The sequence below is a fragment of the Arvicola amphibius genome, chromosome 11, assembly GCF_903992535.2.
Source record: "Arvicola amphibius chromosome 11, mArvAmp1.2, whole genome shotgun sequence".
In the NCBI taxonomy this organism is placed as follows: domain Eukaryota; kingdom Metazoa; phylum Chordata; class Mammalia; order Rodentia; family Cricetidae; genus Arvicola; species Arvicola amphibius.
The window spans coordinates 6076666-6103166 of NC_052057.2; the positions used below are offsets into that span (position 1 = coordinate 6076666).

Genomic DNA, 26501 nt, shown 5'->3' on the forward strand with positions numbered 1-26501 from the left:
CTCTAGAAACTATAGGAGAACCCTGTCTCGAAAAAAACAAAAACAAAAAACAAAAAACAAAAAAAAAAAAAAAAAAAAGACCGTGAAGCCAAGAATGGTCTGGGATGCCAGCGCTAGAGTGGCTACATTGGGAAGACCGTTCTGAGCCACAGAATATGGCTCTGCCTCAAAACAAACAACAAGGCCCCCAGACCAGGCCAGACTAGCTGGGAATGAAGCTCAGTGGTAGCGCTCTTGCCTAGCCTGTGCAAGCAGAGCATTCATTTGCAGCTTTGGGAGAGGAAAAAAAAAAGAACACATGCAAGTGAAAAAATAAAGAAAATGTGGTAGTCCATGGAATGAAATATTGTCTTTATAAATTAAGGAAAAAAATTCACTTTTGATAACATGAATTTGGAGAATCTTATGCCAAGCCAATAAGCCTGGAACAAAAAGACAAGTACTACATAGTCCTACCTGTATACAAACCTAAACAGGCCAAACCTATAGAAGCAGAAAGTCAAATGTGGCGATAGGAGATAGGGATGGTCAGGGGAGGAGAAGACTGGCCAAAGATCAAGTCTCACTTATGAGGAGTAAGTTTTCTGTATGCCATATATTGTTACCATGGAGACATAGCTAATAATAGTGTATATGTTTCCAGATTTTGGAAAGCATAGATTTTAAATGTTCTCTCCACAAAATGTATGTTAGCTAATGAATAAGCTGGATATAATCACTGAAAATTCAGTACATGTATCAAATTATTACACTGTGCCCCAGAAATACTTAAAATTATTGTTGACTGAAAACAAAAATATAAGTGTTAGGGTGACGGCTCCTTTGGTAAAGGACTGCCGGGCAAGCACAAAGACTGGAGTTTGGGTTCCTAGCACCAAATCAGAAACTGCATGGGTGTACGTGGATATAATCCAAGTGCACAGGAGGCAGAAACAGAAGGACCACTGAGGCTTGCTGCCCACCCCCAGTAGAGCAGAGTTGGTGAGCTACGGGTACCATAAGAGACCCTGTCTCAAACACCAAGGTGGGGAGGCTCCCTGGATAAGAGTACTGCATAAGCACGAAGACCAGAGTTGTAATTCTCGGCACCTGTGTAAAAATCTGGGGCAGAAACTTGTAGTCCTAGCACTGTGGGGGTCATAGGCAGGAGGATCATTGGGATTGCTGGCCAACGGTCTAGCTCTAAAATCAGTGAGAGTCCCTGTCTGAAGGGCATGGGAGTGACAGAATAGGATCTGTGACAGACACCTTACTGCGTACATGCCATACACATACATGTGCATACAACAGACACACATGCACAGTATGACGGAGAACAACAGAGGAAGCTAGCTGATGTTTTCTGGACTCCATATAGATACACACAACACCTCTTCCCCCCAACACTTGTACACACACAAACATATCTACACATGCACACACGAAATAAGAGCACAAATTTGGCAAGGCATGGTGGTGCACAGCTGAAATCTTGGGAGCGGAAGTCAGGAGGATCTTGAGACCAGTCTAGGGTGCACAGCAGATCCTGTTTCAAAACAGAAATGAAAACAGGGTAGTGAGGTAAGCAACAGCATGGTTTCATACCCCACCTAAGAACAGAGAGGGCGGCGGGGGGAGGGGGGGACCTGCAGAGAATAGCTAACAGAAAATGTCTTTAGAAAGGTTGTTTCCTAATTTTCTGAGAAATCGCCACACTGACATCCAAAGGGGTTGTACCAGCTTGCACTCCCACCAGCAATGCAGGAGTGTTCCCTTTTCCCCACAACCTTTCCTGCATAAGCTGTCATCAGTGTTTTTGATCTTGGCCATTCTTTCAGGTGTTAAGATGGAATCTCAGAGTTGTTTTGATTTGCATTTCTCTGATTACTAAAGATGTTGAACATTTCCTTGTCTTTCAGCCATTTTAGATTCCTCTGTTGAGAGTTCTCTGTTTAGGTTTGTATCCCATTTTTTTTATTGGATTATTTGTTCTTTTGGTGTCCAATTTCTCGAGTTCTTTGTATATTTTGGAGATCAGACCTCTGTCTGATGTGGGGTGGTGAAGATTTTTTCCCATTCTGTAGGCTGTCATTTTGTTTTAGGTATATATCCAAAGGATGCTCAATTGTGCCACAAGGACATGTGCTCAACTATGCTCATAGCAGCATCATTTGTCATAGCCAGAACCTGGAAACAGCCTAAATGCTCCTAGACTGAAGAAGAAGGGATAAGGAAAATGTGGTACATTTACACATGGAGTACTACACAGAAAAAAATAGCGACATCTTGAAATTTGCAGGCAAATGGATGGAGTTAGAAAACATCATTTTGAGTGAGGTAACCCAGACCCAGAAAAGCAATTATCACATGTACTCACTCATAAGTGGTTTGTTTTTTGTTTTGGTTTTTTTTTTTTTTTTCGAGACAGGGTTTCCCTGTAGTTTCTAGAGCCTGTCCTCTGTCCTGGAACTAGCTCTTGTAGACCAGGCTGGCCTCGAACTCAGAGATCCACATGTCTCTGCCTCCCGAGTGCTGGGATTAAAGGCGTGCGCCACCACCGCCCGGCTCATAAGTGGTTTTTAAACATAAAGCAAAGAAAACCAGCCCACAAATCACAATCCCAGAGAACCTAGACAACAATGAGGACCCTAAGAGACAAATACATATATCTAATCTACATGGGAAGTAGAAAAAGGCAAGACCTCCTGAGTAAATTGGGAGCATGGGAACCTTGGGAAAGGGTTGAAGGAGAGGGGAGAGGCAGAGAGGGGAGAGAGAAATGTAGTGCTCAATAAAAAAACATGTGTGGGGATCACGTCTCTCTTTCTACCTTTCATGTGAGCTCTAGGATCTAACCCAGGCCGCCAGGCTCATAGGTTCTGGGCCAAGGCACGGTGGTGGTGTGCAGAGAAATCCGGGCCTCTGGGAGCAGAGGCTGGAGCATGGGCAGTGCAAGGTCGCGTTCAGCAGTGTAACCTGGTGGAATCCAGCCTGGATTCCAGGAGTCTGTCCCTTGCTTCCTCAATCCAGCCTGGACTCCCCAGCAGTCTACCTATCTAATCTCTTCCTCAACCCCCCTTCCCCAAACGCGTGTGGGCTTCAGAAAAGAGGAAATGTCCAATAATCGCTAACGTTGATTACAAACATTTCCTGACTTTAGAACCACGTGGGTCCGTGGGCGCCACTGTGAGAGTATCAGGTAGATGGAGTTCCCTTTCAGATACCACAGTGTGCAGTGAATTAGCCCTTCGGTCACCGTTGGGCTCATTAGGCCCCACCAGAGACTTTGTGAGCCTGCTTATTCCTTAGTTAAGGGTAACTATTTTGTGAATGTCTTTACATTATTTTACTACAGGTTTTCTGTAGTCTAGTTTGGCTCTGAGCTCCACAAGTAGCTGAGAATGACTGTATCCTCCGGGTTTCCCATCTTTATTTCCTCCCTGAGTTCTGGGACTATAGGGGGTTCCACGACACCTGTCCCCAGGGATTATTACAAGATTCCTCAACAATTATTCCTAGCTATGCTACAAAGGACAAAAAAATGGTAAGATAGAAAAGTGTTGAACTGATTGGTGTTTAATTCACTGTGTATCCCAGGCTGGCCTTAAACTTGTGGCTGTCCTCCTCCCTCAGACCCTCACACGCTGTATGAGTCATCTTATCCCACTAAGATACAGAATTGGAAATCTCCTAAAAGGTTGATCCAACAGTGGAACAAAACATTAATATTAGATCAGCCTTCCTTCCCTTATCAGATGGCCCAAATACTGCAATGTTCTTTAAGGGAATATAAAAGTAATCTGGAGATATTATCTTTGTTATTATTTTAGAGCTTGTATTTTTTTCAGGGCTTTAAATTTTTATTACAGCATGTTTTTACTTTTAAAATGTGCTTACATAGTACAAAGACATGAAGGGGGATGAAGAAGACTCTATTTTAGAGCTTTTATTAATCACTGATGGGAACCAAGAATCTTTCATTGTCTTTCCGCAATGTCAAAGAAAAGAAAATCTGATAAAAAGAAACTACTGAAATAGAAAAAAAAAAATAGAACTGGCTGAGCCTGCAGCTCAGCTTGCCTAGAATGCACAAAGCCCTGGGTTTTTTTTTTTTTTTTTATCTGCAGCAGTGTAAACCAGGTGAGTAGCACACACCTGTAATCCTAGTACTTTGGGCATGGAGGCAGGAGGACCAGGAGTTCAAAGCCAGTTTCAGATGTCTGAGTTCAAGGTCACCACAGGTTCCAGGAGAACAGGTGGGTTTGTCCTAGCTTAAGTCTCCACCCAAAAGAAAAGCTAGGGTGGGACCACCAGGGTTGCATGTTTTCTCTGGCATACTAGGAGTTAAAAATGCAAGTTTATTCATGATGTAGCAAGCAACAGGGAAATTTTTAAAGATGGATTTCTCTGGATTTGGATAAAACTTCTGTTCTAATAGAAAGCATCCATTTAGAAAAGCAGGGTTGTAGACTAATCATGTCAATGATACTTCTGTCTCTGCTATCTCTTGGCCTGCTTTAATCTTCTAGCTTCTACCAATATAGCCATAGCATTATATCCTGATATTAATAACTGTATCTCAACCAGGAAGGGGGAAACCTCTTCTCATACTTTTCCTCCAGCCTCTTCGGGAAGAAGGGATCCAGGTTTCAGGAGGTTACTACGAGTGTCATGATAATCTAACAGAAATCAAGCCGAAACATTAGGGAACATCCATGTACTGAAACAAGTCACGATGAATGGGTAGATGAGCGTACAGAAGACAATCTGTATGCTTTCCCAATCCGCCCCTTCCCATTTCATTGTTACTCTGTCATTTCACACCATTCAGAATATTCTGTTAATTCCTGGTCCTCTTGACAGCCACACCCAGAGCCATATGGCAATGCTAGAGACTGGGGCTAAGAACTGAAGACCCAACCACTGGATTGGAGCCTTGAACCATCCAGAGTTCTGCCCCAGCTCCCTTTTTTGATTACTTATATTTGTGAAATATATTTGCTTTTTGTTTTTCTTTAGATTTTATTTTTCTAAATATATACATGTGTGTCTTGTGTGGATAGTGCGTGTGCGTGCAGTGCCCTAGGAAGCGAGAAGAGGGAGTAGGACTGATTCTCTGGCTGGGAGAACTCCAGTCCCGTGCAAGAGCAGCTGTGTTTGTAACCACTAAGCCACGCTTCCAGCCCTAACTGTCTCCTTTTAATTAAGTCTAAGAAATCTCGGTGGGTCGGTTGTTCACCATTCACAAATTTGGGGGAGATGAAGTTGAACTCGAAGTAACTCTAGTTCTACCACCTACCATCTGACTGAAAATCTTTAGAGCGCAATTTTGCAAAACAGGTTCATAAACTGTTTTGAATGTGGTCAGACTCTTCATAACCACAGGTTCTTAAAGAGTCTTGCACCACAGCACACTGAACTCTCAGGGGATCTGAGGAGTGATAGCGCAGGCAAATGAATTTAATTAAGGTCACACCCTCCCCCCACCCCCAGAAAGTATGTGCTGCCGATTTTTTTCTTATGTGCTCTGATTATTTGAACACGAACTAGGAAAGAAATCATTTGTTATAATTTTTTTCCTCTCAAATTTCTAGAGCTAGAGAGTTCCAAGGTGTGTGTGTGTGCGTGTGTGTGTTTAATAAGGGCTTAGCTAAATGTAGCTTGTTGTGCGAGCTAGCCTCCAGTGGGGCCCAAGACACCAAACAAAACAAGTGACCTGAATAAATTGTAAATCCAAAATTGAGCCCAGAGATTTACTCTGGCCTTGGTAGCAGCTTCCCAAGACCTCGAACGCAGAGTGATTTGGGCTCGAATTCCCAGCAGGAACCTCCGGCACCAAGTTGCTCCTCCAGCAGCAGATGTTTTTTGCTGGGAAGTCCTGTACCCGACACGACGAGGACCAAGTTCAGGGGCTTCTACTGCAAAGAACAAAGACCTCCGTAGTGGCGCTCCCGCACTCCGTGGCTCAAGTGTGGGAAGACGCACGCACCCCGCCCCACTCCAGCGCGGGTCAGCGCCGGCCGCGCAAGTGGCTACTCCGGCCGCGCCCCTAGTGATGTAGCCGCCGCAGGCGGGCAAAGCCGGCCAATGGCAAGGCCGGGCTGCCGAGCTGCCGTGCTCCTCCCTCTCTGCCGCGCTCCTCCCCCACCCCATGCGGCCGGAACGCCCTCCTCCCTGACAAGCCGCTCCCCGCGCGATCCTCCCCCTCCCTGGAGCTCCTCCCACATCGCCCCTCCCTACACACTCCCCCCCCCATCACTCCTTCCAACACGTACCTCTCCCCATGCCTTGCACTCCTCCCGGTCCCCCGCGCTCCTTCCAGTCCCTCGTGCTGCTTCCTGGCGCTTCTTCCCCATTTTCCCCCGCCAGCTTCTCCTCTCCCCGTGCTCCTCCCTCTCCCACGAGCTCCCCTCCCTCCTATCCTTGTGCTCCTCCCCTTCCCTCGAGCTCTCCTGCCTCCTTCCCCCGTGCTCCTCCCAGTCCCTCGTTCTGCTCCCTGGCGCTCCTCCCCTCTCATTCCCCCCCCCCCACCAGCTCCTCCGCTTCCTCGCGCTTTCCTCCCTCCTATCTCCTTGCTCTTCCCCCGCCCTCGTGCTCCTTCCCCTCCCCTCGCGCTCCTCCCCCATCCCCCCAGCTCCTCCCCTCCCTCCGTGCTCCTCCCCCTCTCTCGTGTTGCTCCCCGGCGCTCCTTCCCCACCCCCCCAATTCCCCGGCTCCCCCCCCCTCCCTCGTGCTGCCCTCTCCGCGCTCCTCCTCCCGCGGGAGCGAGCTGTCAGCCGGGCGGGCCGGCTCCGTCATATGACCTGCGGGCGGCCGCGGCGCTGCACCTTCCGTCGGCTGCAGGGATCCCGCGCTCGCTCGCACTCCTCCGGGCGGCCGCGCCCCCGTCCGTCGCCATGGTCCCGCCGCGGCCGCCGTGGGCTGCGCGCTGAGCCGCCCGGGTCCCCGAGCGTGGCCGCCCGGGCCGCCGCGTGCACGCACGCCATGGCCCCGACCCTGCTCCAGAAGCTCTTCAACAAAAGGGGCGGCGGCGCGGCGTCCGCCCAGGCCCGGCCGCCCAAGGAGGAGCCTGCCTTCAGGTGAGTGCGTGCGAGCCGGCGGGAGGCCTGCGAGGGGAGCCGACCCCCGCGCTGCCCTGTCCCCTCCTCCCGGGCGGGACCACGCACCACCCCGTCCCTTCTCCCCAGCTCCTCCCGGGAGGAGCCCCTGTCCCCTCTGTCACCTCTCTCCAGGTGGGACCCCGGCACCATCCTCCCCCCCCCCTTTTTCTTGGCACCTTCCAGGTGGAACTCCATGGCTCCCAATCCCCTCTCTCCAGGTCTTTCAGGGTCCGAGAGCCAAGAGCCGCCCTGTCCCTTCTCTACTGTTCCCCGGGTGTGGGACCCCAGCTTCGTCCTCTTTCCCTGCTTTCCAGGTCTCTGCCCAGGTGGGAGACCCGCGCCATCCTCTGCCCTCTTCCCCCAGGCTCCTTCCCACAACATCTCCCCAGATGCTCCCGCGTCCGAGCACCTCCTGGGCGGGGCCCCTGTGTACCTTCCAGGGTCTCTGGAGGGAAAGTCACTTGCTTCTCTCCCGTTCCGGAGCCTGGAAGCTGTCATTTTGCGGGCAGCTCCAACCTACTGTGTGTGTGACAGTATTTTGAAGTTGTAAAGGGTGGAGTCACGAAAGAAGCAGCTTCTTTCCTGCAGAGTGTGGCAAGCTGGCCAGCGGAGGAATAAAAGTGTGTAATTTCCTCATCAGTTACAAGGCTGGTGCAGCACGAGGAGTGGAAAGGGAGGGAAGTGCTTTCATGGACCGTCTCAGGGTCTAATTTGACAAAGCTACGGCAGATACTTAGTAGTTCGTCTTCGGAACACATACTTTTGAATTAGCATCTATCAGGAAGCTCGCTCAAGATCCACAGCTCTAAGTGGCGGGTCTTGCATTTTGATCTTAGCAATTGGCTTGGAGTCTAGTCTTTAAAATCCCTATACTATTATGCTTTTGAGTAATAAGTTTCCAAAGATGTTTCTTGGACCCTGTACTGTCTCTGCATTCTTATGTTGAGAAAGTCATTTATTTGGCGGTTAACTTTTCAACATTTAAAAAGAATTGAACACCTCATACCGATTCTGGCATTCTGGTGGCGCTTTCTGTCCAGACTGCAAAAGCAGTTTATTGTTAAAGAAGTCTAGAGCCAGTATAGTAAACCTTTTAAAAGTTAGTAAAACTTTGAAATTATTATTATATTTTAATATTTGAGACAAGGGCTCACTCTGGTAGTCCAGGCTGGCCTCATTCCCTTGGCAATCCTTCCTGCATTTGCTTCCCAAGTGCTGGGATCGCAAACATTAGGCATTTGACATGAAGTTTGATTAAATTTCATCTATATTACTTAAAAAAATCTTTTAAAACACATACAAACCCTCACTATAGTTATACAAGATTTTCTTTGGTTTTGTATTTTGACACCAAGTCTTACGTAGCCCAAGCTGACCTCTATCTCCTGATCCCCGCCTCCCACCCCCTTACTGCCTCTCAAATGTTTTTATCACAATAAATGTGTGCTGCCATGCCTGACCCCTACTGTGTGAGAACAAAACATTAACTAGACCAGGACTTGTGTGTGTGGTGTTTGGAAGGTGAACTGTGCCGGTTCCGTGTATTATTGTCAGTGCCATTACTGTTAGGCAGACCGATGCTGATGATTTCTGTGCATCTTGCTTGTCTGCCTGCTCGAGAGGCCGGATTACTCTTCACAATGGTAGGGTTACTTTGGACTCAGGATGTGTAAGGTTTTTTTTTCTTCTCCAAGGTCTGGAAAGAGAAAGGCTTGTGTGATCCAGGTATCTTCACTTGGCAGCCCTTACCAAGGACTTTAAAGCCACCTGAATGCTGATGGAGATGCTGTGGTATTGTTTCTTGAACTCCCGGCCTGTTTGTCCGCAACTACTCCCTCCATGGATAAGGTTAAATCTGGTGTATTTTGAGCCACAACAACAACATATTGTGGCTATATTTAGGGCTTGGCCATATTAGGAAAATTGATTCCCGCTTTGTGAGCACATTACTAGGACTGTATTCTAACTTCTCACTGGTGTATAAGGAAGAATAAAATTATGCCATGTAATCTTTAAATTTTTTTGCATTATATAGTCATTACTGTGTATGTGTGTGCGTGTTCGTGCACGCACTCAAGTGTTATAGTGTGCATGTGGAGATGGGGGGACAACTGGCAACTCACTCCCTGCCTACCATGCGGGACCTGGGACTGGAGCTCAGGTGATCCGGCAGGTGACAAGTGCCCTTGGCTGCTGCGGAGCTACCTCCACAGGCCCCGTGTAGGGTTTCTTTTCTGTTGTTCACCTCTTTGAGGCCAATGTTTTTTGAAGAATTTCGAGATTGCTTCTCCTGCCCCCTCTTTTTGAGACAGGGTCTTCAATAACCCAGGCTGGCCTAGAAGTCAAAAGCTCGGTCCTAAGGTGATCAAATATTGGAGTCACAGATTCGCCACCATGCTGGGCACTCGTGTGACCACTCTTCTTACCTGGGCTTTCCGCTCCTCCCGTCGTCATCCTGCAGTTTTCTTGTTGTGCATCAGAGGTGATTTGTTGTGCGTCAGAGGTGATTTGCTGTGTACAGTGAGTGGCTCGCACCTCAGGCTGTGTCCAGATCACCATCTGTCAATCATCACCTGCAGAGCGTCATCACAGTCAAGATTCCTTCTTACACATTTCGTTTATGATCCGGAGAAAACGCCCATTTTTTTTTTTTTTTTATGGCCTTGGTGGAAACAGAAAGGAATCGAGAGGCTGCATTTACAGTCTTTCCCAAAGTAGTCAGGAGCAGGATATAATTGTAATATTTCAGAAACTTAGGCCTTGCTTAAAATTATATTGTGTTTGACATTCTATAAGGTTTTGATTACGGGTCTTCCAAATGCTTTTCACTTTTAATTAATTGTTAAGTATCTATTTGAATAACCCTCCAGCCAAGGCCCAAAAATGAATACAATTTAGAAATAGGGTTTGTGGACTTAAAGTCAACATGCTTATATAGGACTTTTAAAATATTTACTGTGTGTGTGTGTGTGTGTGTGTGTGTGTCTGTCTGTCTGTCTGTCTGAGCGTACTTATATGCGTCAGGTGCATGCTGGAGTTGTAGCTGACTGTGAACCATCACATGGTTGCTAAGCAAGCTGAGTCCTCTGCAAGAGCAGTGAGTGCTCTTAACCACTGAGCCAGTCCCCCTGTACTCTAGTCCCCCTGTAGGCCTTTTGGTTTACTGAGCAGGGTTTCTCTGTGTAACAGCTCTGGCTGTCTTGGAACTCACTTAGACCAGGCTGGCCTTGAACTCACAGAGATCCGCCTACCTCTGCCTCCCAAGTGCTTGGATTGATAGGTGTGGGCCACGACCACGGGGCTCTACTAGGTATAGCCAGTGTCTTCTGTATCTGACTCATATTTGAAACATTATTATCTTTCCCCCAAACCCAGGGTCTCATGCATACTAGTTAAAAGATTATCTTAAGATTTTTTTTTTTTCATTTGCTTCGAAACAAAGTCATGAAGCCAAAGGCTGGCTTAGAACTCTTGATCTTTCTGTCTTTACCTTCCAAATGCTGAGATTACCAGTCTGTACCATTATGAATGGATCTTGTTTTATTTTTATTTATTTATGTATTCATTGTTCAGCCTCGAACTGAATCGAGAGCCTTGCATATGCTAGGAGTCTTCAGGTTTTGTTTCTTTTGGATTTCTGTGGCAGGGTCTCATGTAGCCCAGGCTGGCCTGGAACTGATGCTCCTCATGCTGTACACTTGAAGATGTTTCAGTTGTAAGCGTGGGCTATTGTGCTTGGTCCTTGGTTTGGTTTGATTTGGGTTCTGGTTTTCTACGACAGGGTTTCTCTGGCTTTCTCTTTTGCTCTGTAGACTAGGCTGTCCTGGAACTCACAGAGATTCGCCTTTCTCTGCCTCTGAGTGCTGGGATTAAAGGCATGCATGGGCCACCGATGCCTGCCTCCTGTTTTGTTTTTTAAATGTGTCTGGTAAATTATTGGACCAGTTTCCACTTAAAAGGTGGTGAAAAGAGAAACTGTTAAATGTTTTCTTTTATTCTTGTTGGTTAGATGAAGTGAACATCTTGTGGGATACGGGGAATAGAGGAAAACATTGCAGCTGCTTGGTAGTTAACCCAGTAAATGCCACCAAGAGGGAGGTCTGTGGCAATAAGCTGTGTAAATGTCATCAAGAGGGAGCTCACATCTTTCCTCCGGTCCTGAATACCTAAAGCCAAATGGCCTAGTTAGTGGTAATCCCCACTTGTTCTGTTAGAACAATTCACATAATCTGTTACAGGGCTAGGATAAATACAATTAAATCCACTTATTACCAAAGGACAGCTAGTGCCGGTTTACATTGTGGCCTTCCACGTGTACAAAGCCTGCTAGGATATCCATGTTCAGGGTGTAATGAACAATACAATATATACTAAGATGGATAAATAGACAAATATATACATAAATCTAAATCTGAGTGTGAATACAGTTTTATACTTAGTTCAAAATTGAGAGCTTGATCACTGTTATTACGGTAGGCATGATTTGGTCAAGACTGCCTTCCTTCACATTACAGGGTGTGGTTATTTCTAATGGGATTGTTCCAGGGTAGAGTAGAGAATATTCTGGGAAAAGACATGGTTTTCATTCCCGTGGTGTGTGTGTGTGTGTGTGTGTGTGTGTGTGAGAGAGAGAGAGAGAGAGAGAGAGAGAGAGAGAGAGAGAGAGAGAGAGAGGGGTATGTGTGTGTTCTGCATGCATTTGTGTGGGCACAAGTGTGCCACAGCGTTCTCGTGGTCAGAGGATAGGTCCTGGCTTTCCGCTTCGCTTGAGACAAGGTCTCTTTTTGTTGTTGGTCTGCTGCGTTGTCCACAGTTGACCTGCAAGCTTCCAGGGACACTCTTGTTTCTACTGCAGAGATGACAGACCTTTGTGCCATGTGGATGACTTTTATATGGGTTCTGGATTCAAAGTCTTCTTATGCTTCCATGGCAAGCACTTCACCTACCGAAGCGTTCTCCAAGCCCATTCATTCACATTTTAATGCTCATAAAATCAGAGTCTGTAGAGATGTCCTTGGCTGGCAACTTTTTTCTTCTGGCTTATTCTTGATGTGCCCCCTTGTTTTGACATATTATCACATATTATGAGAGGTTATTAGTGATTTTAGCAGAGGTGAATAAGGAAACTATGCTATCTAATGCCCTTAGAAGATCTAAGTACAGTGGCGTGTGCCTGTGATCCTAGGTTTTGGGAGGCTGAGGCAGCAGGATCAGGAATTGAAGGCTAACCTCAGCTTTGTAGGGAGTCCGAGGCTAGCCTGGGCTACATGAGACCTTGTCACAACACAACAAAATAAGCAAAAATAGATCTTGGAAGAAAAAATAGGGAAGCCATTTAGTCTTGCCTTCTGTAACATGCTGACGTGAAGCTGAACAGTAAGTCTGTGGATTTCTCTGCTTGCCCAGCGTGAAGTCATCTGTAAAATGGGTTAGGAAGCTTTCAGAAAGAATAAAATGCAACTCAGAATGATTTGAAGTCCTAGCAACCCATCTTAGTAAAGTTTAGTATTGATCTTCTGAAGCTTTGCTAAACATCGAGCTATTCTCAGAGTCTGCTTTCTTCCTGTGCAGACGAGGCAGTTGAGGGAGATGCCTCTGTCGCTTGTTCCTTTCTTTTTATTGTTGTTATTCTGTTCCTGCGTTATTGATGTTTAGCCTTGATGCAATCAGCGATAAAACACAGACCCTCTGGTTTCGGAGACGCATTAAAGACAAATAGCAGGCAGCATTTCAGACCTGGACATTGCACATCCAAGAATACGTTTGTAACACAGTACTTTTTTTCTGAGTTATTTGAAAGTTTTTTCCTCACCCAAAGCTTCTATCTGGTGGAACAGATGAAATCCATACTTTGTAGAATTTAGCCTAAAACGAGATAGTTCCACTTTGCAGCTCTGTATTTGATAGATTTGTCAGAGACAGTGGATTTCGAAGCTCCAGCTATCAGTGGGAAGACACTACCATTGTTCAGTACAGAGGTCTGATGTGTTAACATATTTAAATGGCTTTTAATCAACTTGTTGAAACATTGTCATGGGCAGATATTAATTATATAAAACAATGGGTTTCATTCTGACATTTTCATACATGTATATAATATGTTTGCTCAAAACCATGGGTTTCTTTATGGCTTCTCCATACATGTATGTAATGTGCTTTCTTATGCTTAGTCCCCTATTGATTGCCCTTCTCTTTCCTCTTTTCTTTCCTCATAGTTTTTACTATCGAGGATGAAATTTTAGTGGAGCTGGAGAGACAGCCTAATTGGTAGAGTACTCACCTAGCATGCAGGAAACTGCGGGTTCAACCCCAGCCCCACGTAACCTGGGTGTGGTGATGCACACCTATCATCCAGCACTAGCGGGGTGGAGGCAGGGGGAGCTGAGCTGCCTGGGGTGCACTAGACCCTACCTAAAAGTTAACTTTTTCCTCTTTGTTAAGATAACTGAAATGTCCTGTTAAAATGACCTGCTTGCTGTGAGTGTTGGTGTATTTTAAACCCGAGTCAGCACAAGTCTTAGGAGGCCAGGTGTGCTGCTCCTCCTGTGTCCGTAAGCCCTGGAACGGCCTTTCTCCAGAACTGGAGCATAGTTAGTTCTCCTGCCGACTGCAGGTTCCCAGCTTCACTAGAGATGCCTTTTAAAAAGGGTGGCGGAGTCTTTTATATTTTGTTTGTTCGTTTGTTTTTGTCTTTTGAGACAAGATCTATGCAGCCAGCCTTGTACCTGTTCTCTTCCTGCCTAAGCCTCCCCAGTACAGGGTTTATAGGTATGAGCACTACCCTGGGTGAGGTTAGATATTTATAAAGCAAAACCAGGTAATTATGTTTTTGTTATTGTTTTTCTGTGAGTCAGGGTGTCGCTGTGTAACCCGGCTGGACTGGAAACCAACGTGTGAACCAGCCTGGCTTCACGCTTGTGCTGTGCCCTCCTGCCCTGTACTGGACTGGAAACGGTTGTGTAACCCAGGCTGGCTTCACACTTGTGCTGTGCCCTCCTGCCCTGCGCTGTGCCTTGCGTGGCTGCTGTCAGGCAGTCCCGATACGTGAGTCTGCCGTGTTACACGTTACTGTTTGCTGAAGTTTGCAGGACTGAGATTTGGATCTGGGCATGTGCAGAACTTACAGCTAGAAGGAAAACATTGTTTTGTTTTGTTTTTATATTGTTAGTTCAGAATGTGTTTCTCATGGTTTGCATCTAAAGGTCGACTTAACGAAGCTACTTTGTTTCTTGGCAAAGGAAGTTTTTTTGTTTTGTTTTGTTTTTTAAAGGATCCGTCTTGCCCCTTTGCCTTGGCTGTCAGCCTGACCTGCTGGTGGGTGAGCAGGAGGTGGGAATGGCAATGTGTATTACACTTCTCTAGTTACTTCTTTTTCTTGTGTGTTGTAAAAAGGGACCCATGACTTTCAGCGATTACACAGGGCCTTTGCCTAATGTTGGTCTCTGGCCTTGGGCTGGGAGGGCATGTTCTTGGCTGTAAAAATAAGTTGGTGAGTTTCTCTACCCAAACATTCTTTAATCTCAGGTTTGTAAAAAAATGATTATTATATAAAATTAAAAAACAGGATGGACTTTTCCAGCTCACTGGGCACGTAATAGTGATTTCTGCCCGCCCCGCCCCGTCTGTCAGCAGAACATCCATGACTCACCAGGGCCACACAGGCACTTTTGTAACCCTGCTCGAAGGGGAGGGTGGGATGGGGATGGCGGGAGATGGCTGGCATCCCCTTTGTTCAGGCACATTCTGTCCAGCTGCCATGGTATGGACCTCTGCAGAGCCCAGTGCCTCTCCTGCATCGCACTGCAGAGCTTCTGAAAGAGTGCTCTCTGTCTGGGCCGAAAGAGCACAGTGCACCCGTCACGAAAATGCAGCCAGTGGGAATGTAGTGCTGTGTGCCTCTGTTGTGTAGTGAAGGGCTCTCCTGTTACATAAGATTTCAGTGTTAAGAGCCAGGGAGGTGGTTCAGATGGTTCAGGGGTCAAGGGGCTGGTCCTGAAGCCCCAGGACCCGAGTCCAGTCTCTGAGATCCGGGTGAGAAGAGAACCGATTCACAGGTTGCTCATTGAACTCCACGTGTGTGCATGGCTTGTATGTCTATATACATGCGGATACAAATAAATAAAATACAAAATTTAAACTGGAAAACATTTAGAAAATATTATCGTATTATCATCAGTCTGAGTTCCTTACATTTTTCTCTAACCTGTATTCCTTTCATTGTGATTATATTTAGTTTTTTTTTTAAAGTTATTTGTGCCTGTGATCTTTTCTTTCTTTTTTAAAGGTTGGGTGTGGCTGGGCATGAGCCCAGGGCTTGCTTTCTTTGCACTGAACTACACCCCTAGCTTTTCCGTTAAAAAGAAGTTTTTAAAGTTGCCCAAACTACTGGTCTTAAACTCTCTTTCTAGCCCAGGCTGGAAGCTTTCTCTCAAAAATTCTCTCTGTCTCTCTGTCTCTGTCTCACTGGTCTTCTTTCCTTCTGCCATGTGGACCCTGGGAAGGGAACTCAGGATGTCAAGTTTGGTGCCCAGCACCCTTGCCCCCTGAGCTCTCTTACTGGCCGTCTGCCTTGAACTCTTGATTAATCTCATTTCAGCCTCCCAGTTGCTGGCTGTGATTATAGATTTGTGCCATCACACTATACCCACGATTTGCGTAATTTGTAAATTTAGTTCTGAGTCTGTGCCTAAGCATGTGGCTGTAGATATGCTTTGAAAAATGTATTATCAGCGTATCTAGAATTTTTTTTAAAAAAAGTACTATTTTATTCTGATTCTGTTTTCACTTATGTGTATCAGTATTTTGCCTGCACTTATGTATGTATACTGTGTGCGTGTCTGATGCGCACGGAGACCAGACGTGGGTGTCCAGGTGTCAGGAACTGGAGTTACAGAATATTGCTAGCCATTGTGTGGTCTGGTTGAGCTGATCCTGGGTCCTCTTCAAGAACAGCAAGTGCTCTTAATCACTGAGCTATCTCTGCAGCCCTGAATTTTAAAAAATAATAAATAAGAGCATGTCTTATTTAGATATGGATCTTTAAATTAATGGTCATTGCTGTTTTTTAATCTACCTATACCTAACAGAAAATGAAACCCAGTTACTAGGTATCAAAGTGGCTATGGGCATTGGAACTATAGAAATGCATTCTCCCAGGGCCCATGGGGAGTCTGAGCACCTGCTGAGAGCTTCCTCTGATTCCCAGTAACCTTAGTTGTCTGTTGTTATGGCAACTGTTACATTTTTCACAAGTTGGAGACAGGTTAGATGCCACCCTGCACATTCCTCAAAAGATGAGCTGGGGTTGGTTTAGGATGTGTGAGGAAAAAGCTACAAAATCACTAGTCCAGTCACTGTGGTGTTTAACACTTTTGATGCCAGCAGTCTCTCCCGTGTGCCCAGAAAGCTGGGTATTCTCTTTCCTACCATACTGTCAACCCTTTGGGGCTGTAGGGCAAAAGCGTGTTTATTATCGTTTAGTTCTTAATTAACTGTGTTTTTGTTATTTTATATGATTGAGAAGTAGTAACAAGGATCTCTTTTAAATTTAATTTCTAATTTAATTTCTAATTTAAGCTTCCTTTGCAGGAACCAAGAAAATGGACTTGTTTTGTTAGGGCTGCCACAAGAGATTTCTGCACGCTAGCCCTGTTACTCTGTTGAACACTAGCACGGCCTACGGAAGTCAGCAGACAAGCACTTGGTCAGGGAGTTAGCAAGTGCACTGGCAGGTCCTGAAAACGGATGCTCCTCAAAAACTCGGTAGCTTTCCAGAGCTGGACTCTGTTTCTTGTTTTAGTGCAAGGGGTGGAACCCAGGGCCTCAGGAGTACTAGGTGGACATTTTACCACTGATGTGGGAGTCCCCTCTGTGTGCTGCGATTACCATTAATGAATAAAGAAACTGCTTTGGACATGTAGAACTCAGGTAGGCAGGGAAAGCTAGGCTGAATGCTGGGAGAAAGAAGGGCGGAGTCAGGAGACACCAAGTAGCCCTGCCGGAACTTTAGCCAGTAAGCCACAGCCATGTGACCATACACAGATGAATAGAAATGGGTTAAATTAATATGTAAGAGTTAGCCAATAAGAAGCTAGAGCTAATGGGCCAAGCAGTGATTTAATTAATGCAGTTTCTATGTGTTTTTTTTGGGGCTAAGTGGCCGGGAACCAACAAGTGGCCTCCTTACTACATATTTCTGTGTCACACTCCTGACCCAGAATTCAATTTCTTGGCCTGGTCATTTGGGGACAGGGTGGCTTTTTGTAGTTTTACTGTCATATAACATTAGTAAAAGAAATCTCCGACTTGCAGGACGGCTTAGCATATAAAGGCACTTACTACCAAACCTGATCTGAGTTCTGTCCCTGGGAACGCACACTGTGGAAGGAGAAAACCAAATCTTAGAAGTTGTTCTTGACCTCGACTCTGACTCTCTCTCTCTCTCTCTCTCTCTCTCTCTCTCTCTCTCTCTCTCTCTTTCTCTCTCTCTCTCTCTCACACACACACACAGAGTTATACACAAATATAAAGTTATTTTAAAAACAGAGATTTGTGTTAGTACTCACTTGCACTGAGGTGCGGTGATGGCAAGTTCTATTATATAGCAAGTTCCAAGCCAGCCTGCTCTGCATAAGGAGCCCTAACCCCACCCTCCGACCCCCCGAAAAAGAAGGCAGTCTTATTATAGGCAACTCAAAGGTGTCTTTCTCTTTTGCATTAATACTTTCTTTTCCTGGCTACCAAAATGATAAAGTGTTCAAAAGGATGGATTGATAACTCCTACCCCAAACAAAACCCCAAAACCTTGTTTGAGTAATGTATCAGACCTAGTCAGAAATGACTCACTGACAATGTATTTAATTTCAATAGTATGTATGAAAACGCAGGTATTCCTCTGTGTCGGTAACAACAACAAAAAAAAATGTCCTGTATCCACTCTAAAATCATTTGGATTATCTTGTGGTAAGACAAATCAGGTCTCTCACTTAAGATACAGCTCACCTAGTTACGAAATCAGTACTGGCATGCCAGAGCTTGCAAGCATGCATTTTATTTGCTTGTTGCATGAAATACGGGCCTTAGAAAAAAAAGATAGAGCCATGGATACTTTCCATGTAGGATTTTCCAGTTGAAAAATTAATTGGATGGGTTAACAGGAAGGGTACATTTCAGGCTAACATGTCATTAGTGGTGGCCCCCAGTGGCTGTGGAAATGAACCATGAGTAAGCATTTTCCCTAAGCCTGTCAGGCAATGGCTGTTTGCTTTAGGATGGCACATTGAATAAGTTGCTAGGGCAGAAGGAGGTGGCAGGAGCTACTAGCACCAGCCTGCAGAAATGGACTCCTGGTAGCGAGTTTGTTCTATGTGGGCAGGATTTTGTGGAGAACCTCTAAACCTTGGTATCTAGTTCTTACTACAGAATGGTGTGTGTGTGTGTGTGTGTTGTTTACTTTGTATGTTCCTGAACAAATTGTGTATTCATGGATTTATTTTTGTTTAAGGTTGTTATTATTTCTTTCTGCAGAGTAGGGTTAAATGCTAGGCAAATGCTGTACAGCTGAGTTACATCCTGAGCCACAGATTCTTAATATCTTAAAAACATATCTTAATATCTTATTTATGTGTGTGTATGTATATATGTTCCACTGAATGTGTGCGGAGGTCAAAGGACAACTTTGTGAAGTTTTTTTCTCTCTGGAATTCAATCCCTAGGCTCCAGCAATTGAATTTCAGGCATCAGGCCCAAGATTATTAATTTTTTTTGTTTTGTTTTGTTTTGTTTTTTGAGACAGGGTTTCTCTGTAGCTTTGGAGCTTGTCCTGGAACTAGCTCTTGTAGACCAGGCTGGCCTCAAACTCACAGAGATCCGCCTGCCTCTGCCTCCCCAGTTCTGGGATTAAAGGTGTGCACCACTACTTCCTGGTTAGATTATTAATTTTTAAATGCACCTGTTAAACAATCAAACAATTTATATAAGACAGGTTACAGGCAAGTCTCTCCCTCCACATTTCTGTCCTCAGAGGCTGCCGTTATTCTATTAGTTCATTTTGTATCCTTCCAGAAATCTTCTATCCAAACATAAGAAAAATATTGTTATGTCATTGCCTGTAATGGCAGTTGCAGTATGCTGTTTTGCTAGCCTGTCTTGTGTTTGTGTATGCACGTGCACAGATGTGTGTACATGCTTACACATGGACAGAGGAGGGTAGCCAGGGCTCGGCTGTATTGCTCTCTACCCTATCCCCGTGACCTAGGATCTCTCCCTGAACTTGGAACTTGCCATTTTGGGTAGACTGGCAGCCACAACCCCAGCTTCCTTCTGTCCCTTCAGCCTCACAGTACTGGCGTCATAGGGTTGTGCAGCCATGCCTGGCTCTTTAAATACATGTTCTGGGCATCAAACTCAGGTCCTGATGCTGGAGGAACAAGTTTTCCTACCCATGAGCCACCATCCCAGCCCACTAATAAGTATCTTGATTTCCTATAAATAAATATTAATTAATATTTAAATATCAAATAAATAAATTTCCTTTGACTAAATGTACTCCTTAACTTCGTCGTCCTCTAGGCTGGCTGGACATTAAAATCAACCAGCAAGCCCCAGCTTACTCTCTCAGAGATCCTGACTTTGTGTCCGGGCTGAGGCTTTCAGTGTCTCTGAAACCCTCCCTGGATAATTTCAGTGCACAGCCAGCCATTTTAACTATGGATGGTTTAGACTGAAATGGTGAGATTCATGTGAAAGGGTCCTTGTGCATAATGTCAATTTTCAGGGTGATTTCTGCCATCATCCTCAGCAGTGCCACATGCTGGAGGCTGCTTAGTGGAGACAGTTTACGTGTCACAGCAAAGAACCTATTGGTGGTGTTGAATTTGGGTGCCAGCTCACTCGGTAGTTGTTAATCACTGTGTAGCTCAGTGTTACTAGATTGTTCTAAGACCCGTGCTGCTCATTTTGGCAGAGCTATCTGGATAGAAGAAAGGGATGTTTTAAAAAATACATACTTTGTGCTGGGCATTGGTGGGGCACAGCTTTAATCTCCTGGGAAGCAGGGACAGGTGGATCTCGGAGTTCAAGGCCAGCCTGAACTACAGAGCGAGTTCCAGGACAGCCAAGGCTACACAGAGAAACTCTTGTCTCAGAAAACAAAACAAAAAAAAATTTACTTTGTTTTTGGTGTATATGCATATTCGTATGGGGGGAGTGTGTGGGCGGGTGTTGGAATAGGCCAATATTATAGATATAAACATTAGGAGTGTATATATATGTATATATATAAACATTATAGAGATAAACATTAGGAGTCTTTAGATACCTATCTAGATAGATAGATATAAATATTATAGAGATAAATACTAAGAGTTCTCTTCGGTTGTTCTCTTATTCCATTTTTTTGGGGGGAGGGGAGTGTTTCAAGACAGGGTCTCTCTGTCTAGCCTTAGCTCTCCTGGAACTCCCTCCGTAGTCTAAGCTTGGCCTTGAACTCACACAGGTCTCCCTGCCTCTGCCCCCCACCCCAAGTGCTGGGGCGTGCACCACGACGTCAGCTTGCTCTCTTATTCCTTAAGAAGGTCTCTTAACTGTGTGTGGAGCTCAGTCCGGTTCTGGAGTCACAGGCGCTAGCTGTTGCTCCTGCCTTTCACATGACAACTGGGGATCTGGACTCAGGTCCTCCTGCCATCTCCCCAGATCTCACATTGCTATTTGACTTAATAACTCAAAGGACATGCGCATGAAGACTTAAAAACAGTGTGTGTGTGTAGACAGACATTCCTTGGGCACTGTCATTATGCTGATCGATGGCAGACACTAGCAGCTGCGCAGTAGGAAAGTAGCAAAACTACGGTGTTAGCTTCCTAGGCTACCAGGTGATGCGGAACTGTCTACTGTAGATTGAAAACACCAAAACTGTTTGGTATCGGAGTGGTGAATGTGTCACTAAATATGTAAATAGATGACCAAGAACTAGAGAGCGAAAAGGAAGTTGAGAAGAAAATACCGTGATGGGGTGACGATTGTGGACAAGCGGCTTGGAACAATGAGAAGGGAGTAGATGTGTCGGAAGCTGTGCAGACATCTTTCCAGAAATCTCAGCCCCCAGCCTGCTCAGCAGTGTTCTGACTGGCTTGGAGAGCGTGTGGCGGGCTGTAGCTAACGGCTGGCTGCTCCAGCTGACACTGAGCATCCACTCTAGCTCACGTTGGTGCAGACTCACAGTCCGTGATTCGTTCATCGTGGTGTCTTCCCGCAGCCGTCTTCCTGAACTTTAATCTTAAGGCTGCTGGCTTGGCTTTGTGTCCTCCTGCCCAAGACCGCCTGAGTGCTGGGATTGTAGGCAGGCATGGCCACACGGTGGGGCAAAACTTTATGCTATATTTTAAATCTATTTATTTATTCTTGGGGGGAGGCTGTGCATGCATGCCATGGTTCAAGTATAGAGATCAGAGAACCAACTCGTGGGAGTCTTTCCACCATGGGACTTCTGGGGATCAGCCTTGGATCAGCAGGCTCAGGGGCGAGCGCCTTTACCTGACCCTGAGACATTCCACTGGAGCCCTATTCTTTTCTCCCCTCTAGTAGTGAGTTTTACCGCTGAGAAGATAGAAATTGACATTGTCTTTAACATATTAAATTTAACATTGTCCTAGCCATGTGAGGCGGAGTGCTCTGAATTCAACCTTCTCGTATGCTAAGCTAGCATGCTGTGGCCTTTCCTGAGGAGCTGTGAGGAAATACCTGTTCACTCCAGATAAGGCGCCAAAGAAACGATTCCATCCAAGTCCAGCTTGGTCTGTCCGAGTTTGTTGAGGTTACTTACAGAAGCGTGGGTGTCTCAAGGGCAGCTGCATCACCAGAAGGTCCCTCTGAGTATGCGTGAGGAATTCTGAAAGCCGTGTCCCCAGCTCACAGGCTGCTCTCCAGGACTCTTCACCCCAGTAGTTACTAACTGCATGTATGACCTTCGTCAGTGGGTGTGTGGATCTCTAAGATCTCTGGACTTCCAGAGCCTGGTAAAGTTGGAGGGATTCCTGAGTGGTCGGTCAGCTTCCCTGGTGTGCAGAGGAAATGTTGGAGCTCACAGGAAGGAGCTGCAGAGCATGATTAACACTGATTATCTGGAGGGTTCTTGCCAAATCACATCAAGGCTATCACTTATCAGAACTGTTGAGCCGCACGGGCCAGACTGTAGTGAGTAGTTTCGTTGTGGGTGAGGCGCTGTCATGATGTAGCTTTCTGGTTTAATTTGGGTTAAACCCAGGGCCTCACACATGTTCACATGTGTTTTACCACCTAGCCATGCCCTAGCTTCTGATCATATTAGAAACCTTCATGTGCAAGGTACTGAGCCTCCAGCTCACCAGTTTCTTTCCTTTGTTTCTTTTTAAATCTTCCTTCTTTTTATTTCATGTGTATTCGTGTTTGCCTGAATGTATATCTATCCACATGTAGTGTCCAGGAAGGGACGAAGAGGGCATTGGCTCATCTGGGACTAGTCCCAGATGGTTGTGAGCTGTCAGATGGGTGCTGGGAGTCAAACTCTGGAAGAGTGTTCTTCACCACTAAGCCCCCTCTCTGTTTGCCTTCAAAGGTTTACCCCAGACATATCATTAGTGAGGAGGGTACAGCTATCCAAGAAGATAAAACCTTGTTTTCTGCCTATTTAAAAAAAAAATATCTGGAGCAGGACACAAGGCTTTATACACTTGTAATATCAGCCTTTCAGAGGCCGAGGCAGAAGGAATGAGAGTTCAAGGTTAGCCTAGGCCACATAATGAGGTCTAGCACAGCCTACCACAGTGAATCCCTTTAATAAACAAAACAGTCTTGGAGTGGGGGCCTAGGTCGCTATGATCTAAACCTTTGGGAAGTAGGTTTGCGCACACACCCATCTCCCACCTCTCCTCGGGTTTTTGGCTCTGAGTGGTGTAGGATCTCATGGGTGGGAGTCTTCTGATCCCGTGGGGTTTGAAAGGTTGGTCCAGTTTAGAGATTGTATCAGAGTTTAGTACCAATTATAGGATACTGTGCTCCCGTTGCTGTCTCTTGGGGACAGATGGACGGATGTACAGGTGCCTTTTCAGGGAAGACAGGACAGGATGTGGAAATGTGGAAGAGTGAGCTGTAAAACCGAGAACAGTAAAGCTAAGCAGTGATACTTGAAGTAGCGTCAGGGTTTTGAGCCAGAGTAGCCGGGAGGATGGTAGCGTTATGAGTAGAAATGGGTTTTTAAAGGGAGTTGTGCATACATTTGGCGTCACATGAGATGCATTGAGGTGACGTCCATTTCCGAGTAAAAACGTGTGACGTTAGATTTATCAGAAAAGATACTAGCCAGTTTCTCCTCAGAGTACCAGACTTCATCTTTAATTCTTTGAAGCCCGTCTTTTTCCTGCCCTTCTCACTTAATTGCTTTGTTAAAATCGTTCCTTCAAACTCGGGTCACCTGCTGCCTCTGGTTGTCTTTGCCCATTGCTTCAGAGGGAGTGCTGGTCCCTCTCAACTTCTGAACTTTATTATTTTTATGTGGCAATTGTTATACCCTAAGCCTGTTTTCTTTCAAACATCTGTCTGTATTTTGATTCTGAGACCTGTGCAAGGGTGTGGGGAAGACGGCAGAAGAAAGTGGGGAAAGTGGGGGGTGGTGAGTGAGAGGTACAGCAGGGAAAGGGGAGGGGGAGTGTCCCAAGTGCAGTCTGTATGTGCATTGTGGAAAACTGTTACTTTGTAAGCTAATTTTAAAAGTAAAAATATTTTTAAAAGTTGTAAAATCAAACACAGTACAACTTCTTTAGAGAGCCAGTACCTGGATGTTGGGAGCACATCCTGAATTTCTTGTAAACAACTTGTTTTCCCCTGATCTGAGTGCCTACAGCTGCTCTGAGCACGAGACCCTCAGGAGTTCCTGATGGCAGGAGAGTGGTTTCTGGTGGGCTTGGCTGGGGCGTGGCTATCTCTATATAATCTGCCCCTGAACACAATAAAGGGGGCATTCTGACTTCGTGGATGACCCGTGTCCCTGTCTCCTCTGTCTGTGAGTGTTTGTGTGTTTCAAGCTCCAGCCTGGTTCACAAACTGTAGGGCAGCGCATAGAGCGCAGACAGGTGCCGCGTGCTGCACATGGAAGTGTCGCTGTATTTCTTCTCTTTCAAACTGTTCAGTGTTGCATTTATTGACTTTTGGGAAGTTAAGTTTTGTAATTCTGTATTTATTTAGGTATCCCCCCCATCTAAAGTATAGCTGAGAGATTTTCTTCCATTCTGTAGGCTGTCCTGTCTGTTCATTCCCATTGGGAGTTTCTTTTGCTCTGCGGAAGCCTTTTAATTTAGTGGAGTCCTGTTGGTTAATTTGGCGGACTATTTCCTGTGCTATTGAGGTCCTGTTCACACATTTCTAGCCTGTACTTATATCTTCAAATGTTTTCCCTTAGCACTTTCAAATTTCTGGTTTCTAGGTGGTCCTTTGGTTCCGTGGTTAAGAGCATTGGGTGCTCATCCAGAGGACCCCAGCTTGATTCCCTGCGCCTATGTAGTGGCTCCAAACTCTAACTCAAGACTTCTGGGGGATCCAGTGCCCTCTTGTCTCTGCAGGCACTGCATGCGTGTCATACACAGATATGCATGCAAACAAACACAAAGAAGTTTTTAAAAATTAAATAATCCAGCATTTTTATTCGTTGCTCAAGTTTGACAAGAACCAGGTGGCTATAGAACCAGGTGGCTCCTGGACAAGGCAATATCCGGTACATACATCTTCTGATCTCTGTATCGTGCCTCTGCTAGTTTATTGTCTTATGGGGATGGGACGCCGCTCCCCCTCCCCCAGCTCCCATTCTGTACTCACTGAAGATTGTTACTTTTGTGACAGGGTCTTTGTAGCCCAGGCTGGCCTTGAACTATTTAGCTAAGAGTGGTGTTCAACTCCTGATCCTCCTGCTTCCCATCACAGATGCTAGATTATAAACCATTCACTGTCCTCACACGCGTGCCATTAATCTGTGTATTTTTGCATTAATCTGTGTATTTTTGTGTTTTTGTTCTGGCATCGATAGAGCAATTGGGAGACTCTTACAGTCAAAGCTGGCCTCTTTCCCTCGGCTAGCTGTCTCATGTGTTCTTCCCTCACGACCCTCATTCTCTTATACAGGACGCAGCTCTTGACACAGTGTTGACTTTCCTTTTTGTGAAGGTTCTTTGCTTGGGACTTGCCCTGTCCCTCCCTTCTTTGTTTATATTTCTGCAGTGTTGTAGGTAGCCTGGGTTGGTCTTGAAGTCATAATCCTCCAGTCTCAGTCTCCAGGGTGCCTGGATTACAAGAGTGTTTCCCAAGGCCTGTCGTGCTGATCATGGCTTCACCTACGATGATGGTTAGGGGTCAGGATCTGGCCCAGAACCTGGAAATCGTACTGATTGACTAGACTGACAGACCAGCAGGCTGTGGGGGAGCCACCATTCCCTGCTCCCCACAGTTCTAAGGTTACAGATGCATGCCATTGCGCCAGGCTTCTATGTGGGTGCTGGGTATCCAAATTCAGATGCTCATGCTTGCACAACAGGCATGTTATCAACTGAGCCACTCCCCCCCCCCTTTGATCTTTAGCTTGGGGTCTTTGATGGGTAATTTTAGTAGAGGCACATGATAGAGATGACTATCTACTAGTTCGATCTAGGAAGCTTCTAGAATTGTAATGCATGATTTACCCTTCTCTGGAAGAAGTGGCCCCTTCCAAAGCCAGAATCCAGTGTCATGACACACACATATAATCCCAGCATGTCTGAGGCAGATGCAGAAGGCTGGCTGCCAGTCTGAGGCTGGCCTGGTCTACAGAGGCATTTCTAGACTAGCCAGGGATAAGGCTACTTTGTTTCAAAAAGTTACAAATGAAAACAAAACAAGCAAACACAAAAAACCAAAACAAAAAACAGGTTGGAGAGATGGCTCAACTGTTAAGAGTGCAAGACTTGGGTTCAGTTCCTAGCACCCACATAAAAGCTCACAACTATTTGTATTTACAGCTCCAGGGGATCTGATGTCCTCTTCCGGCCTCTGAAGGCACCAGGCTTGCACACAGTGTACATCCATGTGTGCAGGCAAAGCACCCACCCATAAACATTAAATAAAAATGAATCTTTATTAAAAAGCTGGACACCAAAGAAATTATTTAAAATGTTTAAATTATATTGTTTATTGGTATATGTGCACGTGTATGGGGGTGCACAGGTGCACGTGTTCCATGGTGCACACGTGTGTGGGTGCACGCGTGTGTGGAAGCACAGGTGCACACGTTCTGTGGTGCACGCATTCCGTGGTGCACTTGGAGGTTAGGGAACAGCGTTTGGTAGTTACTGCTCACCTGCAATGATGTGGGTACCCCAGGATCAAACTCAGGTGCTCAGGTTTGGCCAAACATATATTTTTGTT

General features: G+C 45.7%; 1 protein-coding gene and 1 long non-coding RNA gene across 2 annotated transcripts in view; one reads left to right on the top strand and one right to left on the bottom strand.

Annotated features, from left to right (window-relative positions):
• Window positions 1–576: 576 nt before the first annotated feature.
• On the bottom strand, window positions 577–6373 carry LOC119826472. Its single transcript, XR_005287431.1, has 3 exons — window positions 6255–6373; window positions 5696–5897; window positions 577–1525 (listed from the first exon to the last, which is right to left on the bottom strand). It is a non-coding gene; the product is annotated as an uncharacterized LOC119826472 (long non-coding RNA).
• Window positions 6374–6880: 507 nt separating this feature from the next.
• The window catches only part of Fnip2 (folliculin interacting protein 2), a 101267-nt gene continuing 81646 nt past the window's right edge, over window positions 6881–26501 (top strand). Inside the window, exon 1 of the mRNA XM_038347124.1 lies at window positions 6881–7058. Coding sequence (XP_038203052.1) covers window positions 6964–7058 — 95 coding nt within the window. The 5' untranslated portion in view covers window positions 6881–6963. The remainder of the gene's footprint in view (window positions 7059–26501) is intronic.